This window comes from Athene noctua, chromosome 1, assembly GCF_965140245.1.
Source record: "Athene noctua chromosome 1, bAthNoc1.hap1.1, whole genome shotgun sequence".
Classification (NCBI taxonomy): domain Eukaryota; kingdom Metazoa; phylum Chordata; class Aves; order Strigiformes; family Strigidae; genus Athene; species Athene noctua.
The window spans coordinates 110,205,877-110,229,886 of NC_134037.1; the positions used below are offsets into that span (position 1 = coordinate 110,205,877).

General features: G+C 44.7%; 1 protein-coding gene across 1 annotated transcript in view; it reads right to left on the reverse strand.

Moving 5' to 3' along the window:
* Positions 1 to 3,438: 3,438 nt before the first annotated feature.
* Positions 3,439 to 24,010, reverse strand: part of EHD3 (EH domain containing 3) — a 30,074-nt gene continuing 9,502 nt past the window's right edge. Inside the window, exons 3-6 of the mRNA XM_074897334.1 lie at positions 20,903 to 21,000; positions 8,153 to 8,565; positions 7,025 to 7,189; positions 3,439 to 5,505 (exon numbers count right to left, since the gene is read on the reverse strand). Coding sequence (XP_074753435.1) covers positions 4,978 to 5,505; positions 7,025 to 7,189; positions 8,153 to 8,565; positions 20,903 to 21,000 — 1,204 coding nt within the window. The 3' untranslated portion in view covers positions 3,439 to 4,977. The remainder of the gene's footprint in view (positions 5,506 to 7,024; positions 7,190 to 8,152; positions 8,566 to 20,902; positions 21,001 to 24,010) is intronic.

Here is a 24,010-nt window from a genome sequence, read left to right on the forward strand (position 1 = left end):
GTGGAATGGGCATGACGCGGGGAACGCGTGCCGTACTCGCCAGGGATTTCTCTCCCTTCAGGCAGAGAGGAATTGTTTCAAAATGCGTTCATCCTACTTTAAATACTGGCTTCGTTACTCTATTTGCAGTGCCTGAAGCACTGGGAAAGCTACACAGTGATTGACTTGCCTGCACTAGCCTTGAATTTCTTAACACCTCAAGTTTCCAAACTAAGCCTTCTTTTCCCCTACACTGTACAGAGTGGGAAGAGGAGGGAAAGGCTTATAAACACAAGCAAGGAGAGGGAAAGACCAGAAAATAATAGATGCTGTATTATGAAAACTCCACAAAAATAACTTGGATATTATAGTCAAGCTGCTCCTCTGAAATAACTCCATGCTCTTCTCCATGAGTGTTTCCAAACACCCATCTGTCAAGCTTTGGAGGATCTGAGGACTTCTGAGCTCAGGAAGGGGTTAAACAGTCTATCATGTCCCTTAATTTGCCAAAGCCTAAACATGGCGTCACCTAATCCCCCTTCCCACAGTTTGTCCCTATAATAAGAGAAACACTGAGATAAACAATAGCAGAGGAGGAAGCTATCAATGATGCAAGTATGTTCCAAATTCTAGAGAAGCTTGTCCCAGGTTCCTGCTGGGCTTGTAGGAACACAGTCACTCTGTGTCAGGTCAAATGGCCTGTAACTCCATGTTCCCCAACCAAAGGTTACTGTCATATGGACAAAGCATTAAGGCATAATAAGGAGGGCAAGTTAAAAGAACAGTTTCCAGACCTAAATCTGAATTTCATTGTTGTATGATGCTTATGTTGGAACTTAAGGTGATGGAAAAACTGATTCTAACTTTTTCTGTTTGATTAAAAATCCCTCTGAACTCCAGCATGCTGGCTAAATTCCAGCTCACAGAAGTAATTGCCTTTTGCTAAACTACACACCTCATGCGAAATCTTATTCAGGGAACTTAGTGTAATTACTACCCCTCCCTTCAAATAAATGGTTGTATAGCGCTGTTGATCCAATCTGCCTGTCATGTTCCACAGTAGAAGGAACTTTATTTTTAAGAAACCCATATATTAGCCCATATAGCATGTAGGTAGATTTTTCTTTAAATCCTTCCCAGAAAGGAACAGACCAAATACAGTTCCTACTCAGAGCAAGAATCTTTTTGTTCTTCTGACCTTGTGGAAGCTCTTTGTCTGAGGATGGGTAGAGAGGGGCATAAGAGGATCAGAGAAATGAGTGGCACTGGTATGTTCACGAGATAGAATCCCCCACCCACAGACAGGAACAAATGAATAGGTTCCTCTGTATAACTTCCTGGAGAAACCTTGTTTGGTAATTTGGAATTGCTCAGAAAAAGGAAGCACTGTTGGACACAGATTCCCACAGCCTTTGAGAATGTGGCTCTGAACCAGCAGAAGTGTGCACAGCCTGAAGTCCCAGTGGGCTGGGAAAAATCACATCCTTGTCAATGATGTGAGAAAAAAACAGGGGTGGCTGGGATTGCCCAAATAGCTGTCTCTCTGAAGGGAAAAGAAAAAACATGGTGTGTGTGTGTGCAGCTGCAGTCTGTGGGAAGGGGATGGAGAACTACATGCATCGTTTCAGGGCCATACTGGAGAGAGGGTAGCATGTATTTTGTATAGAGAACCTCAGGGTGCCTGAGGTTTGGGTGTGGCTTTTTGGTGGTGTATTGTGTTGGCTTTTTTAATTTCCCTTAGAGCTTAGCAAAAGTGAAATGTGCTGGATAAACCTACCTGAATATGGAGGACTATTTGTAAACTGCCTCTCTGGAGACACAACCTGCTCAACCTCTCAAGCCTGTTCCCCCTCTAACAGGGTTGCTCCATCTCCTGCCTTGTTGCTGAACCGTAGTGCCACCATATTAAGTAACTGCACGTTTGTCACTAAAATGCTTGTGTCGGTTCCCCCACCCCCGATGGGGGAAGTTGCACTCTTGATAGCGCAAGTGGTTTCTGAGCAAGTGTCGAAAGCAAACCCCCACGCTGCAGTGCTGCGGTGGTGTTTTGTGCACTTGACGTGTGCTGGCAGAGCTCTCGGTGCTGCTGTCCCACTGGCCCTTCTCAGGGAATCCTGCCAAAACGTCCCGGAGGGGCTGGCACAGGGATGCAAAGTGCAGGAGCCTCTGCACAACGTGCAGAGCAGGGGCAGGAGCTGTGGCAGGTGCTGTAGCGCTGGCGTGCCTCAGCTGGGGCTGGGTGACTGCTGCTACCAGTGAGCCAGAGAATCTCTTGCTGTTTCCTGTTTAACAGTGAGCCTTTCTTTGAGATGGCTAAGGCACAACCACGGTCAACGCAATGAAAACTAATCTACGACACATGTTTTACCAACAGGCTAGTGGTTTGGTTTGTGAACTTGTATGCACAAACAATCAAGCACAAGAAAGAGGCTTTGTGCTCTGAAAGCCATTTGATACCTCTTATAATGGATTTTTGGCGTACCTACCCGAGCACCTTGCTGGATATACTGGAAAAAGTCTTCAGACCTCGCCTTCTCCCACCCCCTTTGAGAGAACCAGTAATAATCTGCTTTTCAAGCACGTGTTAAATTTCAGCATGACATGACTGGCGCAAGCACCGCGCTGTATGAGCAGCCCGTATAGAGGTAGGGCTGACTCAGGGTGCTCTGCTCAGCCTCAGCCTTGTCCCTCAGGCTGGAGTAGGATGCAAATTCCACAGAAAGACTTGGGCAGCATTAGCAGACATGCACACTGTAATGGCGGTTAAACTGGAGGTTACTGGGTAGTTGAACTGGAGTGACAGTCTGCTGACTGCTCTCTAAATTTGCATTTATTGCTGCTTGCTCTCCACCCTATGATTTCCTCTCCCCTCTCTCACCCTGTATAAATGCTAAAGGGAAACTCAGCCAACCACCACTGCTCACACCCTCTCTGAGTGCTTCCCCAGAACCTCTCGCTGCCTTATTCAGTGCATCTCATTCTGGCGATAACGATCACTGTAATGAACATGCAAAGAAAGGGCAATGAAGACAGAAGAAAAATTAGAGCCAGCAAGATTTAAGACTAACGTTTTTTGTGTCCTTTCCAGATCTTAATAAATGTGTAGCATTCTCATCTGTGACTGACAGGAGAAAACTCTTTCAATATATTCCTTTTCCTAATTAAGTATTTATCTGGTTGTTACCTCTCCCCTATGTTGAACAAGGTGAATCGTGGGTACGATTTCACTTGCTACAGCAAGTATCAAGGTTGTGATTAGACTGCCAAAAGAGAAAGGAGACGTCGCAGATGTGAACCAGTCATTCAGCAGTGCACACCCAAGTCCGGTGAGACTGATCTGTACATGCATGTTTGGGAATGTACTAAGGATGATCTCCTCATTCTGCTGCATGTAGCCATAAGCTTTTTTTTTCTTTTGAGCTGTGTTTTATTTTGCTGTGTAAAGAAATACGACAGATCTGGCCTTTCTTTTTTAATAATGTTTTAGGACCAGGGTACAAAAAAGGTTAATGCATTAATTTTTAAGACAAGTGATAAAGGTACTGCAGTAAGCACATCCTACATACACAGAATATATTTCTCTATATAATATGAACACAGAGATATAAAATAAGTTATACTTGTCTTGGTTTTTCATCACAGTAGGAGCTCAGCTTATATAAAGTGACAACAGGAATCGGAACAACACGCTGCTCCAAAGCAACAAAAACCAGAAGAGTGCCTGCACGCATGTGTGCGTGTGTGCGTGTGTTTGGGAAACAAAAAAAGAAATTGAGGGATTTCTGCCAAAACTGGGTCTTGAAAGTAAAAATTTCATTGAGCATGAAAAGAGGAGAGGGTCTCTTGCCTCAGAGTAGAGGTTCTGGAGAGGATCAAGTGTTACTGTGTGATGAGGAGGAGGGTGGGTGAAGGCTGTCAACATCTCGGCTGTATTTGTGGAGGCACAGGCAGTAGAGCAAGCTCAGCCCATTGCCCCACGGTGTTCTCTGCTCTCCTGATGGACCATCAACCTGACAGTGTGGGGTTCTTATCTTTACAGTAAGAATGGGACCTAAGTAGCTTTCACTGTGCACGATGAGAGTAAACATATCACTTCACAGGAATGATAAACACCACCATTGTTCAAAGAGAAAACACTATCTGCTGGGTGTGAAATGTTCAGTGAGCCTGGGAGTGGCATTCCTCCCTCCCAACCCACCCGACCACTGCCTCTAGTGCCCCCTCCTCCTGTTTCCCTTGGTGGGGTGGCTCTCTTGGCTGTGCCGGCAGAACAAATCTCCCCAGGGGACTGAATGGGAGGTAGAGGTGATTGGGGATTCTCAGTGCTTGTCCCACAGCGAACAATGAGGAACTCCACCTGCCCAGTTTAGAGCCATTTCAGAATTTATTTATTTATTCGGTTTCTTTAAGGACAGGGAAATGCTTGTAAAATTTGCATCTAACAGTTAATCAAGGTTCCTAAAATTCTTAATTCTGGGGCTTAGTATCTGGTATTTTAGTGTGGGCTTATGTTAATTAGGAGGTGCTCTTTAGTTTGGCCAATAACTTGGACACCTTGTGGTTTCCTCTTCACTATCGAGATCTCAGTCTCCTGAAGTTTGCAAGACCCATTAAATAGCAGAAGGTGCAGCCAAAGCTCAGGAGTGATACTGGCAGTTAGCAGATTTCTATTAGTGCCTATTCCACTCTCAAAAAATGTAGTCCACTTCAGTTTTTCTTCTACTCCCGCTTATCAGATTCTCCTAGTCTCAACATCCTTTCTTTACCTTCATGTTTAGACTACATGTTAGAAAGCAGGGGCATTACACTGTAAGAGTTAATTGCATATTATCATGATGAAGGATTGGACTTTTTTGTTCTGCTTCAGTTTTTTTTCTTCATACAGCAAAATAGGTATAAATCCAAAGGTGATCTCACATCTAAAGGTATAATTTAAGTAAACATGTTTTTCTAGATCTTTTTTCCCCCTCCCTTTCCCTCTCCCCTGTAACCTTCCTTTCATTCTGTTATTTTCCTTTTGGATGGAGGGAGGAGATGGGAAGGGAGCTCATTTGGCAGCTCATGACCCTCCAACTTGACTTTAATGAGATGATTCGCCAAGGCAAACTCCTCATCATCCAGCATGCCATCTTTGTCGATGTCAGCCAGTTTCCATATCTTGCCCAGCACTGTGTTAGGCAGCTTAGACCTTACCATCTCCTTCTTTGCATTGGCACCAGTTATTTTACCATCGACCGGTGAGAGTGTGTAGAAGATCTCATCATACATGGGCTTGTCCCTGGCCACCACCCACTCGGCATCATCGATTCCTTCACCAGCGCCTTCACCATAGCCATGGCCAAACGGACCATGCAAGGTGCCCTCGAAGGCTCCTCCCTTCACCATCTGGGTTGGCCGCTGCGACTCTTCCTGGCGGACGAGCACCATGAGCTGGGCGATGTCATTGGCCAGCATGTCTTCCACGGTCTCCAGCAGCTTGCTCTTCAGAGGCTGGAACTTGCTAAAATCCTGGGCTTGCAACTGATCCTTAAAGTGGGACAACATACCAATAGGTGAGTGACACGGCCGTGCACAGTGCAGTAACAGCGTAGAGTGGGATGCCTGTCTGCTGTTTGGCTCAAAGAACTGCTACTGCAGAGGAGTGGGGAGCTCAGCTTTCCCTCCTCTGATTGCCCTGCACCTCAGCATGTGATGGGGTCTCCCTGGCTGGTCTTGCTCTTACTCAAATCTTTAAGCCCTACAGAAAATGATCTTCCCAGCATACAAAGGGGGGCTGACATGGTACAGAGAGGGGAAGTGGTTTACTCAAAGGCCCAGATGATAGCTATACACAAGTAAGACTCCTTCTTTCCAAGCCATGTAGAAGTGCTCTCCCTGAAGACTAAATTGTTCAAGGTAAACTGGTTGTGCAGCCCTTGCTACATCCTCCAGCTAGTGCTCTGCACTCCCTACCTCTCTGCACTTTGGGAAGGAGATGCCATTCTGGCAAAAGACTATTTCACCCATCATCATAATGCAGGGCACCTTTCAGTTGCCATAAAGACAGTAGCACGTCTGTGAAGAGGTGAGTGTGTCTTTGCAGCATGGCTTGGTTTCTCTTAAGTTTCACAGATTAGCAGAAGTGCTTTGAGCAGGGCCTGCCGATAAATCTCTTCTAAAAACTACAAAAATCCTTCACCCTCTACTCATTAAATCCACTCTATTCACTCCTACTGGACCGGTACAGTTATTTTTAAACAAACACACATTTTAACAAGGAGTGAATGGGATCTTCTGTTGGATACACTCCATAGATCTCATTCCCAAGAACTTATGGAAAATATACTTTAAAAAAGAAAAAGAGCAGATGGTGTGTTTTCCATAGGGAGCTAGTAATGACTCCAACAGCTAGCAACTCTGAACAGGTTTCTGCTTGGACTGAAGCCACGCAGCAATGTAACAGCATCCAGCATTGTTTGAATATACAATATAAGGCTCTGATCCAAGGTCCTTTGAAGTCTCTGACTTGCGTGAACACTGGGTCAGGTCTCAGCTCTGAAGAACAGAAAACCTGCTTCTCTGCTTAAAATAGAGAAGAGGCTTTAAGTTTTCACAGCCTCCTTTCTCTCTTTCTAAAAACGAAGAGTGAAGTAGAAGACAAAAAAAAAAAAATACAGCTCTTGAGGGAGTAAGCATATGTAGGCTTTTCAGGATAGAGCTTTCCCTTTAATATAAATTAGCAGTATTCTTAGGCCTGAAAAATCTGCAAATGGAACCTGGTATTAAAAATAAAGAAAAATAGAAGAAATAATTTGCTGTAAAGTGCTATTCAGGCAAAGATTTGAGAAACTAAGGCAGCTGTATCTTCAGACGAGCTCTATGTGCAAAAAGCGTTCATGCCCAAATATTGCCTGCACATAATTCAAGGCCCATTTCAACATTACAACAGGCCTTTCTCCCAAGCAACAACAATCAATGTCTGTGTGGCTTCTGTTGTATTCCCTGTGGTTATTCTAATGCTCTTTCCTCAGATGTTTGGTGCTCCAGCCAAGGTACCACTGCTTACCTGCATCTTTCTCAGATTAGGGAAGTCTCCTGGTGAGATCTGATGCTCCCGTTCAATCCGCGCATAAATCTCTCCCAAGTTGTTAACAAGCTCTTTCTTTTTATTGTCTTTCCCAAACATTGAGGGCATTTCCTTCTTTAGGGAACTGATGATGTAGGCATGGACCTGAAGGGCATTAAATGATATGGAATGAAGAAGATAAGTGTTAAAGAGCGTATCAGAAAATTCCTCCCAGCACAGAGTATCTGTGCCTAGGACTCAACCCCACCTTGTCCCACCCTTGCCTCTATCTACTGGTTATTGCTCCTGGGCCAAGTGCTGCTCAGCTGCACTGAGACAAGGTGAAGACAGTGTATGAGTCCTGGGCATACAGAGAGTAACATCTGTATGTGCTTCATGGAGGGAGTGGTGCTTTGGGTTTTTTTCTTCCACTGGGCAAGGCCTTCCAGGGAATAATCCCTTTCCAGTCCAAACCCAAACATATAGGTTTTGGAACTCTCTAGACTGTTTAATGTTTTAGTATGAATACCAGTCCTTATGACATTCTGTTGTTTGTGGTTTTTTTGAATGGTGGACCAAGCATTTTCTCCTAGAAATGAAAGCCCCTCACACAGAAAGCTTTTTAGGGATCTTTTGATCTCCTCTCTTAACTGATATGGGGTTCTTCCCTGTATTCTGAGGGGTTTCATTCAATTCATTTCAACTATTCAGCATTCTTGTGAGTCCGCACCTCCTCTGCATCCATCGATGTCAGTATCTCTCTTGGCTAAAACAGTTAAGGCAAAAGACCTAGAGCTTACCAATTCCCTTGGTGTGTGTGATTCTGACATACTGAATTGGTCCTAATTCTCAAGATGCTACCACAGAGCAACTGCTTCAAGCGCTCCCTGCTTTGATCTTTGGCTATCTTCCTCACTGTGGCCTGTCATGATTGACACACCAAGCAAAGGAGGTGCTTTCTTCCTCCAAGTGCACAGGACTAATATGCTCGGCCTAAGCGAAATGGGATGGAAAAAGAGTAGGATACACCAGCTCTGCAAGCTGAACTGGCCAAACCCACTTCCCCATAGCCTGCATACTGCAGACACTCTAACCTCAATGCCTGGGGTGTTCTATGCCAACACTCACCTTGGCCAGCCGTGCTCGCTTGATGAGATCATTCAGCTTCCTCAGGGCTGCATTGCGGGGCAGGCTCTGGATATCCCTGAAAAGGTCCTGCTCCTCTGCCTCAAACAACTTGCGGTTGTCGGGGATGAGCAACGGATGGGACCAGAAGGAGCCAATGTAGACCCTGATGACCTCAGGAGTGTTGACGATCTTTCCCAGGGACCACATGAGGGCACCGTACACCCGCATCAGCTGTTGAGTCTCTATCTGGTCAGCCTTGTTGAGAACAACTCTCATCTTGTCCTCATGGTTCTTCAGGGCCTTGATGACCTCAGAGAATTCATCAGAGATGTCCAGCTTGTGTGCATCAAAAAGGAGAATGATGCGGTCAACCCGCTCTGCAAACCACTCCAGTACAGCAGCAAAATCATAACCTGCAAGGGGTGGAGAAAAAGAGATGCACATGCATGGGAGTAGAGAAGCCTACTCACTGTACCTGAACTGTGCCGTCTGAGGGTAAGCTTGTGAAGAGGAAGCTTCACCAGTAGATCAGGTAGCCTTGATAAAGGAAACATTAAACATCACTCCTTGTCCCAAAGAAGGTGGACATGAGGCACCGTCCTTCACACTGCAACGCCCACAATGTGCGGTTGAGGAAGGCTCTCATCTTTTCCACATTAAGAGATCACCCAAAGAAGTCTTGAATTTGTGCTACAGATGCTTCATTAAAATGTATATCATGGGGAAACTGCAGAAGTCTTGCATGTGGCAACTAGAGAGGTCTGGTTTCTGAATTACTGGCCATCAGCATAGCCTACAAAGGCTGTAGAAAGCTGGATAATTGCAATACTTGTAACCAGACTGGTTTGAGATGCATATCTCTACTGCTTAATAATTCTCAGGTTTTGTCTAGTTGTGCAAGACTAACTTTGTCCCATCCAATTCAAAATCCAGGATGCAAGTAAGCTGCCTTACCTCAGTAATCATCCTGTCATACCTGCTGCACGTGCACAAAGCAAAATGAACTGTGTTTACTTTGCCAGGTACTTGATGCTCAGAAGACAGCATTGCTGTGAACACCAGAGGTGGACTCAAGCTACCAACAGTGGGTTCAAATTTCACATGTCTCAGAACTAAGAATAATGGATGCACAGTGTTAGACTTGGGTCCACCTCTAGGCAATGCGGGGCATGATAAATAGCGCGTGTGGAGAGTTTTAAGAACAGCAGCAATGACAGCAACAAAATGACCTTCCTTCCTAGCTCTGTGTGTTTTTTCATTTCTTTAAAGCCTCACCAGGAGACTGGTGCTTTCCCTCTGCTCTGTCAGCCTCTCCTATGCTGTGCAACATTTGGGGTTATCCGTGTTGCCAGAGCACTGCACTCTGTTAGGAGAGATCAAGACAGAGTATATGCTATTTGCATTCAAATCCTTTAACATACTATTTTAATCTTGGCTTTCATGAATAAATGTATGAATTAGTTCCATGCTTTTTTCTTCTCTCTTTTTTCTTTCTGTCCTCTCCAAAACCTAGGCAGCAACCAGTGCATCCTAGTCAGAACTACAGAAGGGAGAACTCCTGAGCTCTGATCTTGATTTTTGCCACTAGCCTTTTCTCCCTTGCGACTAAGCAAATTAGGGTAAAACCCTGGCTCTCAAGTCAGGAGTAAAGCCTATATGAACCCTCTCTTCAACTGGATAAATTAGTATTAATTGTTTACCAATGAAAACTTTTATACAACTGCTAAGTATTATTACTGGGTAGTGTTTTGTCCTGGTCAATTATAGTTTGTTCCTTGATCGGAAAGGAGGGGAGAGGAAGTGCTCTTGGATGTGGACAGCTTGCCTGGCTCTATTCCATGGGATCTACAGAAATCATAGATGAAACAGAGGGATGTTTATCCCACCAGTGGCCTTCTGCTCATTTAGGACACTGGTGCCACCTCCAGCAGCAGCAAGCAATGCTAGGCCATGGCTCTTTGCTCAGCTATGTTTTATGTTGAGAACTTCAGAGAATTCAGAATTAGTATTACCTTTGACAGAGACCTGCTGAGCATTCAATATATTATATTGGTATCTGTATATCTTGCCCATCCATGTGTCTGACCTCAGTAACAATCATGAGTCAGACCCTCTTAGGACTGAAATAAACTTGATCCTGCTTCCTTTCAGATATTAACAGCCTTTTAACCTTAGATGGTCTCACTGTAGGGAGCTCACCTCCACAGGTCTAACTGCATATCTGCTGTAAAGTTATGTATGCTGACTCCTTCCCAAATTGTGCTAGGAGACAGGACAAAGTCAATGCTGATACCTCATTTTACTTGGACTGAGTTCAGGCTGTAAGCTCCCTCTGCAATCAGATCAATGAATTTGCAAATGGGGACACCCCCACTCCCCCACCCCCCCAAACTTTGCTAAACACAGCATGCACACCCACACCTAATGTTCAGTTCTGCCTGAGCTGCACTGGAAGTCATCTAGCATGGCATATTCTTCAGAGACAGAGCTACACAGCTTCTTTTTCACCATGGAAGCAATGAGTCAGGGCAACTTCGTTTGGAGATGTTTGTGCATTTAATCTTGTCAAATCTCATTGACTGGGATGCTTTCATGTCAAACTGACATGTGTTTGAACTGCACCATGACTACTTCTTCCAGTCTTTTTCTTGGGGGGAATCAAGGGGGAAACAGTCATGCTCTCTAGGATACTTCATAATCCTACAGTGATGTCCTGTCACAGATCATGTGGATGGTTTCCCTCTCGCTGTAGAGAAACAGCCACAGTTAGGCTCTGTGTTGTGTTAACAGGGGCTGAGATGAGGTGGGGAAAGTGTCTGCACCTGACACTCAGCCCACCTTCTAGTGATTCAGTAAAAGTGGGGACTGATTATTTTGGGGGGAAAAAAAAAAAGGAGGAGAAAAAAAAAGGTGGCATTGCAGTTTTGGTATTAGCTGAGGACTTGAGAGACTGACCTTAGCCCTTTGATCTGCCCAAGTCTTGGGGTTTGTCTGAAAGTATCTTCAGGTGCTTAGTTCTGTTGATTTTATCATGTATCAAGCCTGGATCTGCAGGAGTACTTAGAGTGTTTCTGTTCTGTGAGCCTCAGTTTCCTATTCACAAACAAAAATGTTGCTCTAACCAACCAGAAAAAGGAATTAATATCGGCTCAGACCTTTTGTATGTTCCCAGCTGCTACAGCAACATACAGTGAATCTTGAATATCCCTGTGGACTTCATTAAATGTCTAGATTGATTAGCAGACTTTTCTTTTCCAGCTTCTTTGCTTGTTTGGAGATACTCTCCTGACAGCTGTCCTGCATATCTCCATTCAAGAGAGAACAAAGCCCTGGGGAGTAACGCTTGCTGCTGTGACTGCTCTGAAACATCACCATGAACTTGTCTGCATCCCATTGCTGTGATAAAAACCCAACCCATACACTCTTCTTGTATGTCCTGCTTGCTTTAGTGCTTAGGGAATATGTGAGACCTCTCTTGTTGGTGCCCAACTAAGCAAGAAACGTGTCTCTCTGTGTGTGCTGTTCTGACAAGTGCTGATCACACCTGCACTCTCCTGTATGGAGGTACTTGGTGGGAAAACCAAAGTGTATGCATTTTCTGAAGTGACAGAACACTTTAGAGGAAAATTATCATGAATGTTATATTGTTCCTTAACAGGTAGCACGACATGTGGAAAGGGCAGGTGGGACAGACCTCTGTTTACAACTATCTACTTGGAGTCACTGACTGTGGTAGTGTTTTTTCTCACACAGAGAAGTGCCTAGAGAATTGCTACACATGTGATTCATAGGATTGACTTTTTAGTTTTGGTTTTAGCATATGAAAGACTAGATTGTTACTAAAGCATTTGGATAGCAGGGTGACAGTGTAAAACTCTAAAGGCAAGCTATTAATAAAGATGTTGAAAAATATGTTCTTAAATTAATAACATTCAGCTTAGAGCTTTCATTTTCAGAGGACTCTTCAACAGCATAGAGAACTCATGACATCGTGCCTGACTCCAGCTAGAGCTCAACATCTGAGAACACACGAAGCTGATTCTGTAACTAAATCCAAGCATTAGCCTCACTTTGTTTTCTTCTCCCCTGCCCCTTTTTTTACTTCACAGATGCATAGGGCCTGACTCTCTTTTCTGGCAGTGTGCGAGCTTAGACCAGGAACTGATCTCGATCTACAGTCAAATTAGGAGTTTTCAAAGCGTGCCCTTGCTCATTCCACTGCAAATGTGTTATGTCTCTTCACGCCCTCTCTTAGTGTTGCAGAGTGTTGCTAAGGCCTCTTACAAAGAAGCCAGTTACTATTTGTGATTTGGCAGCATTTCAGTGATGGGTGAAGCTATCTATATAACATAGAACAGTTTTATTGTGAACTTATAGGGCATTTGGGAAGCCATCTGCTTGCCAAAGCTGCAATAAATGCAAAACCATTATTACAGGGATGTTCAGACAGAAATGTAAAGGGGAGAATTTTCTGTTCAGTAATTCCTGTCTGTTTGTGGTTGCACTTGCATTTCTGTTGAAAAATATGATGCATATTTAAACATTCTCTAATATCACTGATGCAGCTTCTTTCACAACCTCCAGATAAGGTAAACAAGAACAGAAAATGAATCCCAACTGTATAGTACTAGGAGGACAAGATGAACACAATAATAATTTTCTTCTATCAGATGTTTTCTCATGGGACAGATTTCCTTCTGACAGCATGAAAAGGACTTGACAGATTTAACACAAAGCTGACAAGTCAGCACGACTGTCAGTGGATTCAGCCTACAGAGAAAATGATCTTGTTGCAGACACCCTGCCACCTAGACTCCATAAGGCAGACTGGCTTAATGAATACTTCTCCGTGCATTATTGGAATACCTGGCAGCACGCATTTCACTAAGATCTGGCAGGATTATGCAATTATATTTCTGTCAAGTCAGACCAGGCATGATACAGTCTTTATGCTGACTGTGGGAAGATGGATGATATCTGACCCAGCATAAAATCTGCCTGGTTGTAACATTTTAAAGCCAATTTAAACCAGCAATGAGCGTGCATGTATTAGTTCAGCATTTCTCACCATGTAGCTACACTAGTTGTGGTTTTCTGTTTGTTTGGGGGTTTTTTGTCTGATAGTAAGCACACTACTGGGTTTCCTGTCTTGTGGAACCATGGCCACAGCCCCTGTGGCAGTGGAATTCAGATGGAAAGGAATGGGAATAGTAAGATCCAAAAATGCCCAAAACCCCAAAGCTGTTGCTTTGCACCAGATATCTTGCAGCTTGCTGTCACTACTGCCTTAAATTGCACTGCTGCTTTTAGCAATTCACCTCTTTCCCGCTGAATTTTAGTCACGGGGACCTCCCTTCTCATCCTTCTAAAGGTGGTGTTACCCACAGGTTTAAAACTCACCAGACTGCGGGACTCTATAGGGCAGATTTTTTAATGGCTGTGTCCCTATTTGTCAACTGATAGATTGGCTCTGTGTGTCTGAGGACAGCATCAGAAGATTGGATAGTTGGCACAGCAAACACTGACTACACAGAGAGGGAGCAGCTCTTGGAGATGAAATGAATGCCTATTTCAGGGAGCTAATGACTTGATCTGAAGTTTTAAATTGAGTAAGAAGGTCTGGAGGCTTAGTCTAGCTGGTCACAGTGATATCCTGCCTGAAAGCCCTTCGAAGTCTAAGGAAAAAGACTGTATCATGCAAAACACACGGACAGCCCACTTGGAGGGGAAGAATGGGGGAGGGGGCAGGCATTACCTGAGCGTGACAGATGGCTGTAAGCAAAGAAGGAAGGCAAGACAATGGTCAGAAGAAAAGAAGGAGGGGAGAAAGGGAGGGGGAAATGACACCATCCCTTTGAGGACACACAAAGTGAGTGGGAAGCAGGGTGGGTGGCTGTTGTGAGACAAGGGAGGGATGGTGCAGCAGAGAGAAGAGGGTGCTGGGGAAGAGTCAGAGATGAAACAGCTGGGACTGGGTGGAAAAACAGTGATTTGGGCAAGTTTCTTTCAAGGTGAGGAGCTGGCGGTTCCAGCAAGGAGAGGACAGAAGGGAAGATGAAAAGCGAGGGATGGGTATTGGATGTACCTCACTGCAGCTCATCCTAAACCATCTTTGTAAAAAGCTGCCATACTCCTCTCTGGAAGTGGCTGCCTTCCAAGGGGATATAAAGAGATTCCTGTAATACATATCTGTGGGTGTGCTGGGAAGTAGACAGAAGTCCTTCAGGATGGAAAGATTTTTATGAATGTTACATGTCAAAATTTCTAGAGCAGGCCTCAGCGTATTGGTCACTTCTGCCTTTGCCTGTACTTAAAGAAATAATCTGTCCTGGAGCTGCTGATTCTCAGCAATAGGAGCTCCATCCTCCATCCAGTGCTCTGCATTTCCACCCCCTCAATACCAAGAACTAATGGAAATATTACACACATTTGGGAGACCTTAAAGGTTTCCAAAGCAAAGGCAAAAGGACTCAAAGCACAGCAAATCTGCCTATGTTCTCAGCTAGGAAAGATGGGTGGGTGTCAGATTTCTAATGCTAACATTTACATTACCCAGTACCTGGAGCAGCAGATTGCACCGACTTTTGCTTTCATGTTGTTTACTGCAAGGGTTTCAGGGTTGGGAAGGCTGACAGGGCTCTTGCTTTATGTCAGTAGAAACTGAGTGAAACCTCACTATGCATATTCAAATCAGGTGGAGTAAAACTGATGTGACCACTGTCCAAAGAAAAGTTTCCCTTGTAGCAGGCTGTTTAGTTTCTACGTACACACAGCTGAACCTGTCCCCTTACCCTTTACACGTTTATATTTGTCATTTGTGACAGATGGACTGAGCATTTCCTGGTACTTAGGCAATCCTGAAAACAATTCCTAGCCAGATTGAGACCTCCAAAGGCATCTGGATATAGGACAAATTTTCCAAAGAGGTCAGTGTACAGCAGTGTCGATGCATAGCTGGAATTCCAATGAAGTTTTTACTACAGTGTCCAAACACTGAATTCTCCCAGTACACACAGTTTAAATCTGAGAAGAAATCATGTTTGAAAACCTGGCCTGAAATGGCCATCAGTAACTGATAGCTGCTACCAGTGACCAGGAAACACAGTCCTCCTCTGTTGTTACTCGGGATGCTGAAAGAATACATGGTGGGCATAAATAATGCAAACTGATGGGCATGACTATCTTGCTTTGATGAAATAGATACTTAGGATATTTCTGGAGTGCATAGTGAGCAATAAAATGGACAAATTGAACAGGTGTTCTAAAAATCAGACTTGTTTGGTAACACAAATTAAGTGCCTGCTACACATTATCAGGCATAAAAACCAAAAAAAAAGCAAGCACAGCCCTTTCTATGTGTGCAACTATTTAATCTAAGTTCTCTTGCATTATTTTTTCCTCTTCCAGTTCTGGAACTGCAAAATCTAGCAGTATTTCCAACTCAAATCATTAAAACAGGCCCCCCCCCCCCCCCCCCCCTCTAAACAAAATCATGGTTTGGTCTTCCCAAAACCCAAATGTAATCTTGAGCTTTTGTTTGCACCCTGCTTTCAGGTCAGAATAGTTAGGCTTGTGGCTTCATATATTTCTATGAATAAAAAGGACAAATATAAATGCAGATTTTCTGCTCATTTTTGCATTGCTCTTAGAGGAAGTGCAGAAGCATGTGACTGTAGGAGCTGAGCCTTTCAGTGGAACAGTACGCGTTTGTGAGACTGTGATAAAATCAGGCAAGTTGGCAGAGCAGCCACTGCACTGCAGTAATGGAGGTGAACTGAAAACCAACCAGCACACTTTCACCCTCCCAAGCAGAGTAAAATACAAAATATAAGCAAACATCACCAGTGGGGAGTATTATAGCAAATATTTGAAATGCCTGCCTTTTAGAGGCTTTCAGGGTAGATGCTTTCAGTTGTGTATCATGCTGTTGCTAGCACATGTGACAAAACTCTCTGGAAAAAATATTTTTTTGTTGCCATTGTACCCTAAACAACATTGCCTGAAGTAGGAGAACATCAGACCCCTTGGTGTTTGCCTTTCCCTTCCAAGCATGGTTATTTGAGACATAGTGTGAGAGCTCTGCACTGTGTAAGACTGTTGCCATTAGCATTTTTCTTCTCCCTGTCAGGCTGGTGAGTGACTAAATATCCCTGGTGCTGGAACTGCTGGTCACTGGGAATTTTTCCTTCCCAGGAGAGGCAGCAAGGCTAGCGTGTGGTTTCCTTAGCTATGGGAAGCCTGGGCTGCACTGCAGCCAGCAGAATGGAACTGGGTGGAGGGCTGGAAAAATGCTGGAATAGTACATACTGGAAAGAAAGCCAATGGGGAATGATGCTGTCAGTCCTTACCTCCTGGCTAGGATCTTGTGCTCACTGCTAATGCAGGAAAGGGAGGAGACAACATACATAGGGCAAAGATGAAGTAAGTATCCAGGATATATTCAGGAAGTACTACCTGGAAACAGGGATCAAATACAAGTTGGCCAGGGCATCGCTGAACTTGGCAGACTTGGATCTGCTTAGCTCAGGGCATGTGTAGGTCAAGACTGACAGTGAGCAGAGCGTGCAAAGCACAGCCCCCCAGGGATGGGGCCACTACTGAAGCGCATGAGTTGCTGTTACCAGGTAGCTCAATTAGCATGACAGACTGCTTGAGATGATGAAACGAGGAAGTCCTAACTCCTGCCCTGGTTCTGCTGTACCGCATGACCTGACCTGTGATCTTCCCTTTTGTCCTCATTTATTTCAGCACAGTCATCCCTTTCTCATCTTCCTTCCCAGCAGGATGGCCTGGGCTCATTATGTGACACCAGAACAGTGTTTTACAAATGGATTGCATCCATATTATCAAGTTGTCAAACCAGCCAAAACTGTGCTGCTTTGGTACAAATACCTCCCCTACGGGCATTTCTGCAGCTTGCTGTTGCCTCATGCTCAACCAGCAAGTGTAGAAGAAAGGACACAGAGCAAGGGACAAAGCAATGCAATGATTAGCTCTTTACATGTGGACATAGATCCATACCCCAGTATGTGAAAAAGATGAGAAATGGCTGTTCTCCAGGCAAGGATAATACAGGAGCAGTGAAGGGCAGGATGCTTTTGGCTGTGACATCCTAAGAATACTTCCCACCAGGCCTATCAATGAAACCTGTATATCCTAGGGGAGATAGCTACCCCACCTGACACCACGGGTGCCCACCACAAAGAAGCACATGAATCACAGGAGCTCAGCAAGACAAATCACTGCAGGCAGCTCCCTGGCTACACTTTTTACCAGAGTCTGAGAGCAGCAGCTGTGTCAATGCTGGTGATCTCATTGCATGCCGAGGGGATGTGGACTTCAGCTATGACTGACTGCATCACCCTCAACTGCTTGACATGGGCTGCTCTGGGAGTGAGGAGAAAGGGAAGGTGGCTCTTATGATCATGTTGTGGTGTCCTGGAAGAGAGCCAGCGCATAGATCTGTTTCTCAGGATTATACAGCATTCCTTGGAGGAAAGCTTGCTACCCATCTGCAAAACCCTGCTGCTGGCTACATGAGGATGACTGCTGCCAGGACTAACACTAGCGTGCTGGTGCTTCCGCATGCTGTCTGTCCATCAGGGAAGGAATTGCCTTATCTGTCATGTTAGTCCTTCCAACAGCAACGAGGCAGTGAATTTAACTCAAGAATTGAGCTCAGACAAAAGAAAAGCTTCAGAACATGGTCTTGGCCCCTGAATCATTCCTTTAAACCCAGTTTCCTTGCTCCTGCTCCTTGAAACATGGATGCAACACCAGGAACAGCTACTGCCTTGAAATTCAGGCGTACAAGGTGGCCCTCATGGATTGCTAAGCTTTCATACCATGGTATTCTGCTAAGATGGCACTACATAGATTAGCTAATGCTCTTGACATCTAATGGGAAAGGAGACAGACTTGTGATGTTCCCAGTGAGAGGAATTTCCTATTTTTAGAAATGCTGCTGGTTCTCATGGGATGGGCAGGCTGGGAAAGTCTGCCACATCTTTTGCATCTTTCCTTCTCCCCTCAAATTTATGACAGAGAGCTGCTTTACTATTCACTCCCTTCCCTGACCTTGCATCCCAGGTACTCCAGTCTGAGGGTCTTAAAACTTACTACTAGCAAACAACAGGGGTAAGAAGAGCTCCCCTCTTCCCAGCAGCTAGGAAACTTCAAAGTGTCTCTTGGGAAACCTCTGTAAGACTCCCTCAGGTCTTGCTTCATTCCCAAGTGAAATCTGAGCAGGCTGGAAAGGTACAGAAGGGCAGGAGCATTTTCTTGTGTCAGCAGTTTTTAGCACTGTCTTGTTTTCTGCCTAGAAACCACATTATTGCTGTATCTGCCTCCAAAACCAGCTTGCTACTCAGGGCAGCTGGCTCAATAAGCTTGGAGGCAAAGGTGCCAGTCTCACCACTTTTTCATATTCCTCTTCCATGAGAGCTGGAAGGTGAGCACTCCCTTTCTAACACCAGCTTCCCTGAGATAAGTTCAAGCCAAAGCCTGGCAGCAGCCCTTCCTAAACATAAGCAACTCAGCACTCTTTTGACTCTTTTTGCTCCCTGGGCTGAATCCCCTGCAGACACAAATTGCTGGAGTTCTGCCAGCTTCAACAAAGTTATGTTGATCTAAACCAGATGAGGATCTCATCCTGTAGCTATTGAAAGGCCATCCGATGTGGCCCACATGGCCAGTTTCAGGCTGTCCTGGATATAAATGTCAACATAGTGAGATCCCACCTACTCTGTACTTTTAACTGTTGTAATTAGGTCCGTTGACAGCCAGGTTGTGACAGTCCCCTTGTTTCATTGGAGGTGTAACAAAGCAAATTCCTGGGATGGTAGGATGAGCAGGAGATGGCTGTGCTCCATCTAGAGTTCTCAGCTCCTGGCAAAAGGGTGGAGTGACCACACACTGTAGTCATGGAGCCAATGTACAAGCACTTAATTGCACTAAGGGCAGAAAGGTTGCTCAGGAAGAACTGACCCTACACACTGAGACAGGCCTTTAGCCCTACAAATAGGTATCATGTACAAGAGCTTAGAGAATTGGGACTCCTTTTCAGCCTTCTCTGCTTATGAAGAACATTCCCTCAGCTGTTCCCAGATGTTTGGAGAGGTGTTACTGGCTTGAGACAAAGTGCACCAGTGACTTTCCTAACAGCACAAAGCTGTGCATCAGCGTGTTTTGGCATTGCTGGCATTTACTAGAGTAGCTGTAGGAATGAGACACCAAGGCCCACTGGGAGGCTGACGGAGAAATTTTGCAAAAGGAGGAGCAAGAAGTGCCAGTATATTTTGCAGGAGGATATTTTTAGTACTGGAAATAGCTGGAAAATAGGAAAATCTTGCAGTACATTTTACTTTTAACAAGATTAAAATATTACTCACATACATTTTACTTTTAACAAGAATATTTCTTCCTAAGCAAGTTTTGTGCGCAGTGATAGTTCCACAAGAGAACTGGCTGCTTTCAGTGGCATTTTTTGAATTAAAAATGTTTACACCATGTAATACAAATTTTTGTTTATCTCCACTTTTAAACACTTTCTGCTGAAGGGAGGAATGCTTGCAGAGCATGTTTTTCAACCTTCTGATGAGGGCTTACGTATCTTGCTACCTTTTGTAGACTGCCTGGAAGGGATTTATGATCCTCTAGCAGTGCAGAGACCCATGTTGAAAAAGCTTAATGTGAGTTTTCAAATAACTCTGGTTGTCCTTTATAGCTTTACTGATGCTTCTTTAGCTAAGGTCCCTGTGGTGGAAGATCCCAGTAAACCAAATACGATCTGGCTCTGTGCAAGGTGGTTGCTCAGTTAAAAGATTAGAGGAAGTTTCTAAGAAGAGTTTCAATTCAAAGAAGCATTATAAAAGTGGGAAAGGCATGAGTCATCAGAAGTCTTCTGGGACAGAACACTGAAATATGGGAAAGGCCTCGGCACTTTGGGTAGAGCCTGTGCTGCTGAAACTTAATTGTGCATTGTTAATGGGTGGTGTGAATGAGAACTGATCTTCTCAAACCCAAATGCTGCAATTACTCCTCTTGGCTTTCTTCCAATGAAATGATGCATAGCTGCCAGCTTTGTCTAAGGAACCTGCAAGAAGTGTAAGCTATGCCACCTTTACCTTACAGAGTAAGAAAGGACCACAGATGTTAGGTTTAAAGTATCAAGATGTCACCCACTTCAGACGGGTCAGCCTGAAACACTCAGAAGAACACTAAGAGACTCTGTGCTATTCATCAGATCCATTTAGTGTCCCCAGGATTTCCACATTCCTCACTGCAATGAGGAAACTGGGTTCCAATGGTTCTTATGCCCAATCCAGCCCTGCACTAGATTTAGTAAGCCTGGACAGTGCAAGAAACCTGCTAGGTCAACCGGAAAGAAACCAGGTTGATTGCCATGGGAGCCTTGCCTATGGCTCATCAGTAAGTCACTGAAACCAAGTGTTTCTGCAAAGTAGATAGCTATTAACTGACTCCTTCTGATGGAAATCTGTTCCACTGGGAAATATTGGACTGTGACATCAGTACTGCTGACCTTGTAAGCAACCTTCCCTGAAAGCATTTAAATTCTCTATAGCAGATTGCAAATCAACTCCAAAGCAGTACTGGTAAAGTCATGCTCTATCTCTGAGAGGCTCCTACTAGTGCTTCTGTCTACAGCTTGTACAGCTGAGGCAAAACTCTTACAGAGTCCCTTTGGTCTTCACTGCTGCCATTTCTAAAAGAACTGAACTTGGGACTTACCTCTGCTAATTCTCTGTTTTTCTCCAGAAAGGATTCCTGGTGTATCGATGACGCTGATGCTCTCTAACACGGGATTAGGTAGCTGGGCACAAACGAACCTGCATGAAAATAAATGTGTTTAAAATAAAAACAAAAGGTATTTATGATGTGCTGAACATCAGAGGCAGTATGGGACAAACCAGGCTCTGATCTCAGTCTTCAGTTGGAGCTATCATTGATTTAAAGAAATGAGAAAGAAGCCAGAACTGAGCACTTTATTTTGCTGCTTCTGGAACACAGGTTTCAGTCATGACCTATGACAGGTTTTTTTATGTGGCCCCTAAATTGTGAATTATTAGTGAAAATGTGGAAATCCAAACGTTTTCATTTGTTGTTTTGAATTTAGCAAGAAGTGGTATTTGTTTTTCTTCGCTTAAGCATTCCCCCTGCAGAGTTCTGAACTCAAGTGAACTGAAGTTAACTTCTTTTGAAAAAAAAAAAATCAGCAATGTTGTAAGATTTTTGTTCTCTTTCAAATCTGGTCTTAGACAGAAAGTGTGCTATTCTTGCACAGTGGAAATCCTAAAGCATAGGCAGCATGAGATCTCAAGAGGGTGCTTAGTCTATCCTCCTATCTCAAAGCAGGATCAATCAGATGTTTGTCTAAAATGTTCTTCAAATCCATAACAATGCAGACTCACCAACAGTTGCTGGAAGTCTCTTCCATTACTTAATGACGCTTACAGCAAAACCTTTTTCTTAAATGTCTGATCTAAATCTCCCATGCTACAAAGCCTTTCAGACTCAAACACAGTAGATGTGGAAAATTATTTATTTCTCCTCTCTTGTCACAATGTATACTTCTGTCATCCTGTGTACCCTCAGCCTTTCCTCTAAAGAAAACTGTTTGGGATTTCTTTTTCCCCCCTGTATCTCTTTGAGTTCTCTCTAGCTGCCTTCCCAGCTTCTTTTTACATCTCTGAAGACCCATACAGCTTTCCCTTGCGTCCTCTCAAACTGCTCTACATATTTCTTCAGGCATGATGCCCCAAGCTGACGTGCTGTGACCTTGCCAGTGGTGAGCAGAGAGGATGGATTGCTCCTTATCTCTTACATATGACAGTCCTGTTTATGTATCTCAGTAAGATGCTTGCTTTTTTAACAGCAGTATGACACTGTTGACTTACATTCAGTTTGTAATTCACTCCTCCCTCCTCTGCAGCTCCATTTCTGCATAACTGCTCTTTAGCTAGTTGTTTCCCATCCTGTATCGATGCAAATCTCTGCCTAAGAAGAGTAACTTTTGCTTGTTCTTAGTGGGTTGCAGCTCATCTGTTTCAGTTGCTGGTAACAGCGAAGGACAGCAAAAGCCTATCCACTTACGTGGCTCTCAGTAGCATTTCATGGATAGCCTTTTTGTGATGGCATTCCAGGCAGCTATAAATATGTGTGTATATGCATATTAATAGGATGGTGTGACATCCAGGCATAAAAACCATGTTACTGTGGGAGGAAGAAAACCACATAAAGGATGAGGGTTGGCACAAGGGCCATAAGATGCAGTCAAGGCAGACAGAGCCCTGCAGCGCTCTGAGTGGCTGGTTGTGCTGAAGTCCCTGCAACTGTGAACTCCTCCAGGTCATGCTACAACCTCACCCCAATTTTTCTGCTTCTATGACTCCAAGATTCTGACAAGAGTGAATCCTCATGGGTTAGGTAAGTGTCTTCTCTGCTGCCAGCTATTTCAGACCATATATTACAGCCTCTCTCCCACAGTCACAGCTTGGCAGGTGGCAACATGGAGCATTTCTGAATGTGTAACACCTCGTGTTGAAGGAGGAGGCTGGCTTGATTCTTCTGTTGATTGCCAGGCACAGCAGCAGAGAACAAAAGGCTTGGGAGGTCATGTCATTCCCCTGTCCGGCCAGCCCAAGTCTGCTCTCCATGGTTATAGCCTTGAGCATTCCTTGTGGTCTAATATTAAATAGCTCCAGCAAGGGGATTTTCCACCAGTTTCTCTAGGGAAAGTACTCCCCAGCAGATTTCAGATATAAGGTCAGAGGCCAGCATGAGTGAGTGCATTCTGGCTCTGTTGGCAAGGTTGTTAAGGCTGCTGCCTCCCTGCTGTCCCAGCAGAACTGCAGGACCTCAGGGAGCATGACCTAATTCTGTCTGGGGCCATATGAAGGGAAGAAGAAAGTGGTGCCAAACAACTTTCACTACCTCTACAGGCAGAGCATGGGGGTGAAGGAAGATGTCTCCTGCTGGTGACAACACAAAAGTGGGACTGATTCCACCTTAGCTTCCCAAAACAGACTTTGGGGGTAGGAAGAATCTTGCAACAAGACCAATGTGATATGAAAGTAATGGCTGAGATTCCTGATTCCACTCCAGGCCCTTGGTGCCAAACAAGTCCTCCTGATAATGAGGTGCAACCTGTAATCTCTCTGCTGGGATCCCTCCAGAGCTGGGGTATTGCCAGCAGAGATGGAGTGAAAAAAACAAGACCTTCTCAATACCCAGGAACCACCTGGGCAAGAAGAGGCAGACAAGAGACAGGGTACTGCACAGCTGCTATCCTCCTTTCAGCCTGGGGCAGCTCGTCAGCCCTATCTCTGCCCTTAGCCAGGAAGGTATAGGCAGGCACTCCATCTCCTGGGAATGGAGGGAGGGAGGAGACAGGCTCCAACCAGCACAATTACCTGCTGTCTCCCAGCCAAATCCTGACTGTACCACTCTTCCCTGGCTTCCTGTAAGGCAGCCGATACCAGTCTCTGCTGGGAAGGGAGTACCAGCTGACACTGGATGCTTACTCCTCCTGCTCCTCCACTTAGCTCCCCTGGAGCAGCAAGGTCTGCACCCCCACAAGACACAGTGGCATGGGCTGCCACCTCTCAGCCAAGACCAGCATGGTCTGTGTGAATGCTACAGCCTCATGCTGCTCTGTTCCTTTCTACTGGTTCCCATATCCCATTGTTACCTTTGACCACCCACGGGTAAAGCAGACTTGCCCACAGTCACTCTCTTATCTCAGTTTAGAGGGGTGGCTCCTGGAGATTACCACCCTTCTCCAAACCTCCAGCTCAGAGTCTCCTAGCTGAGGTCAGTGCCTTAGCATACACATAGTAG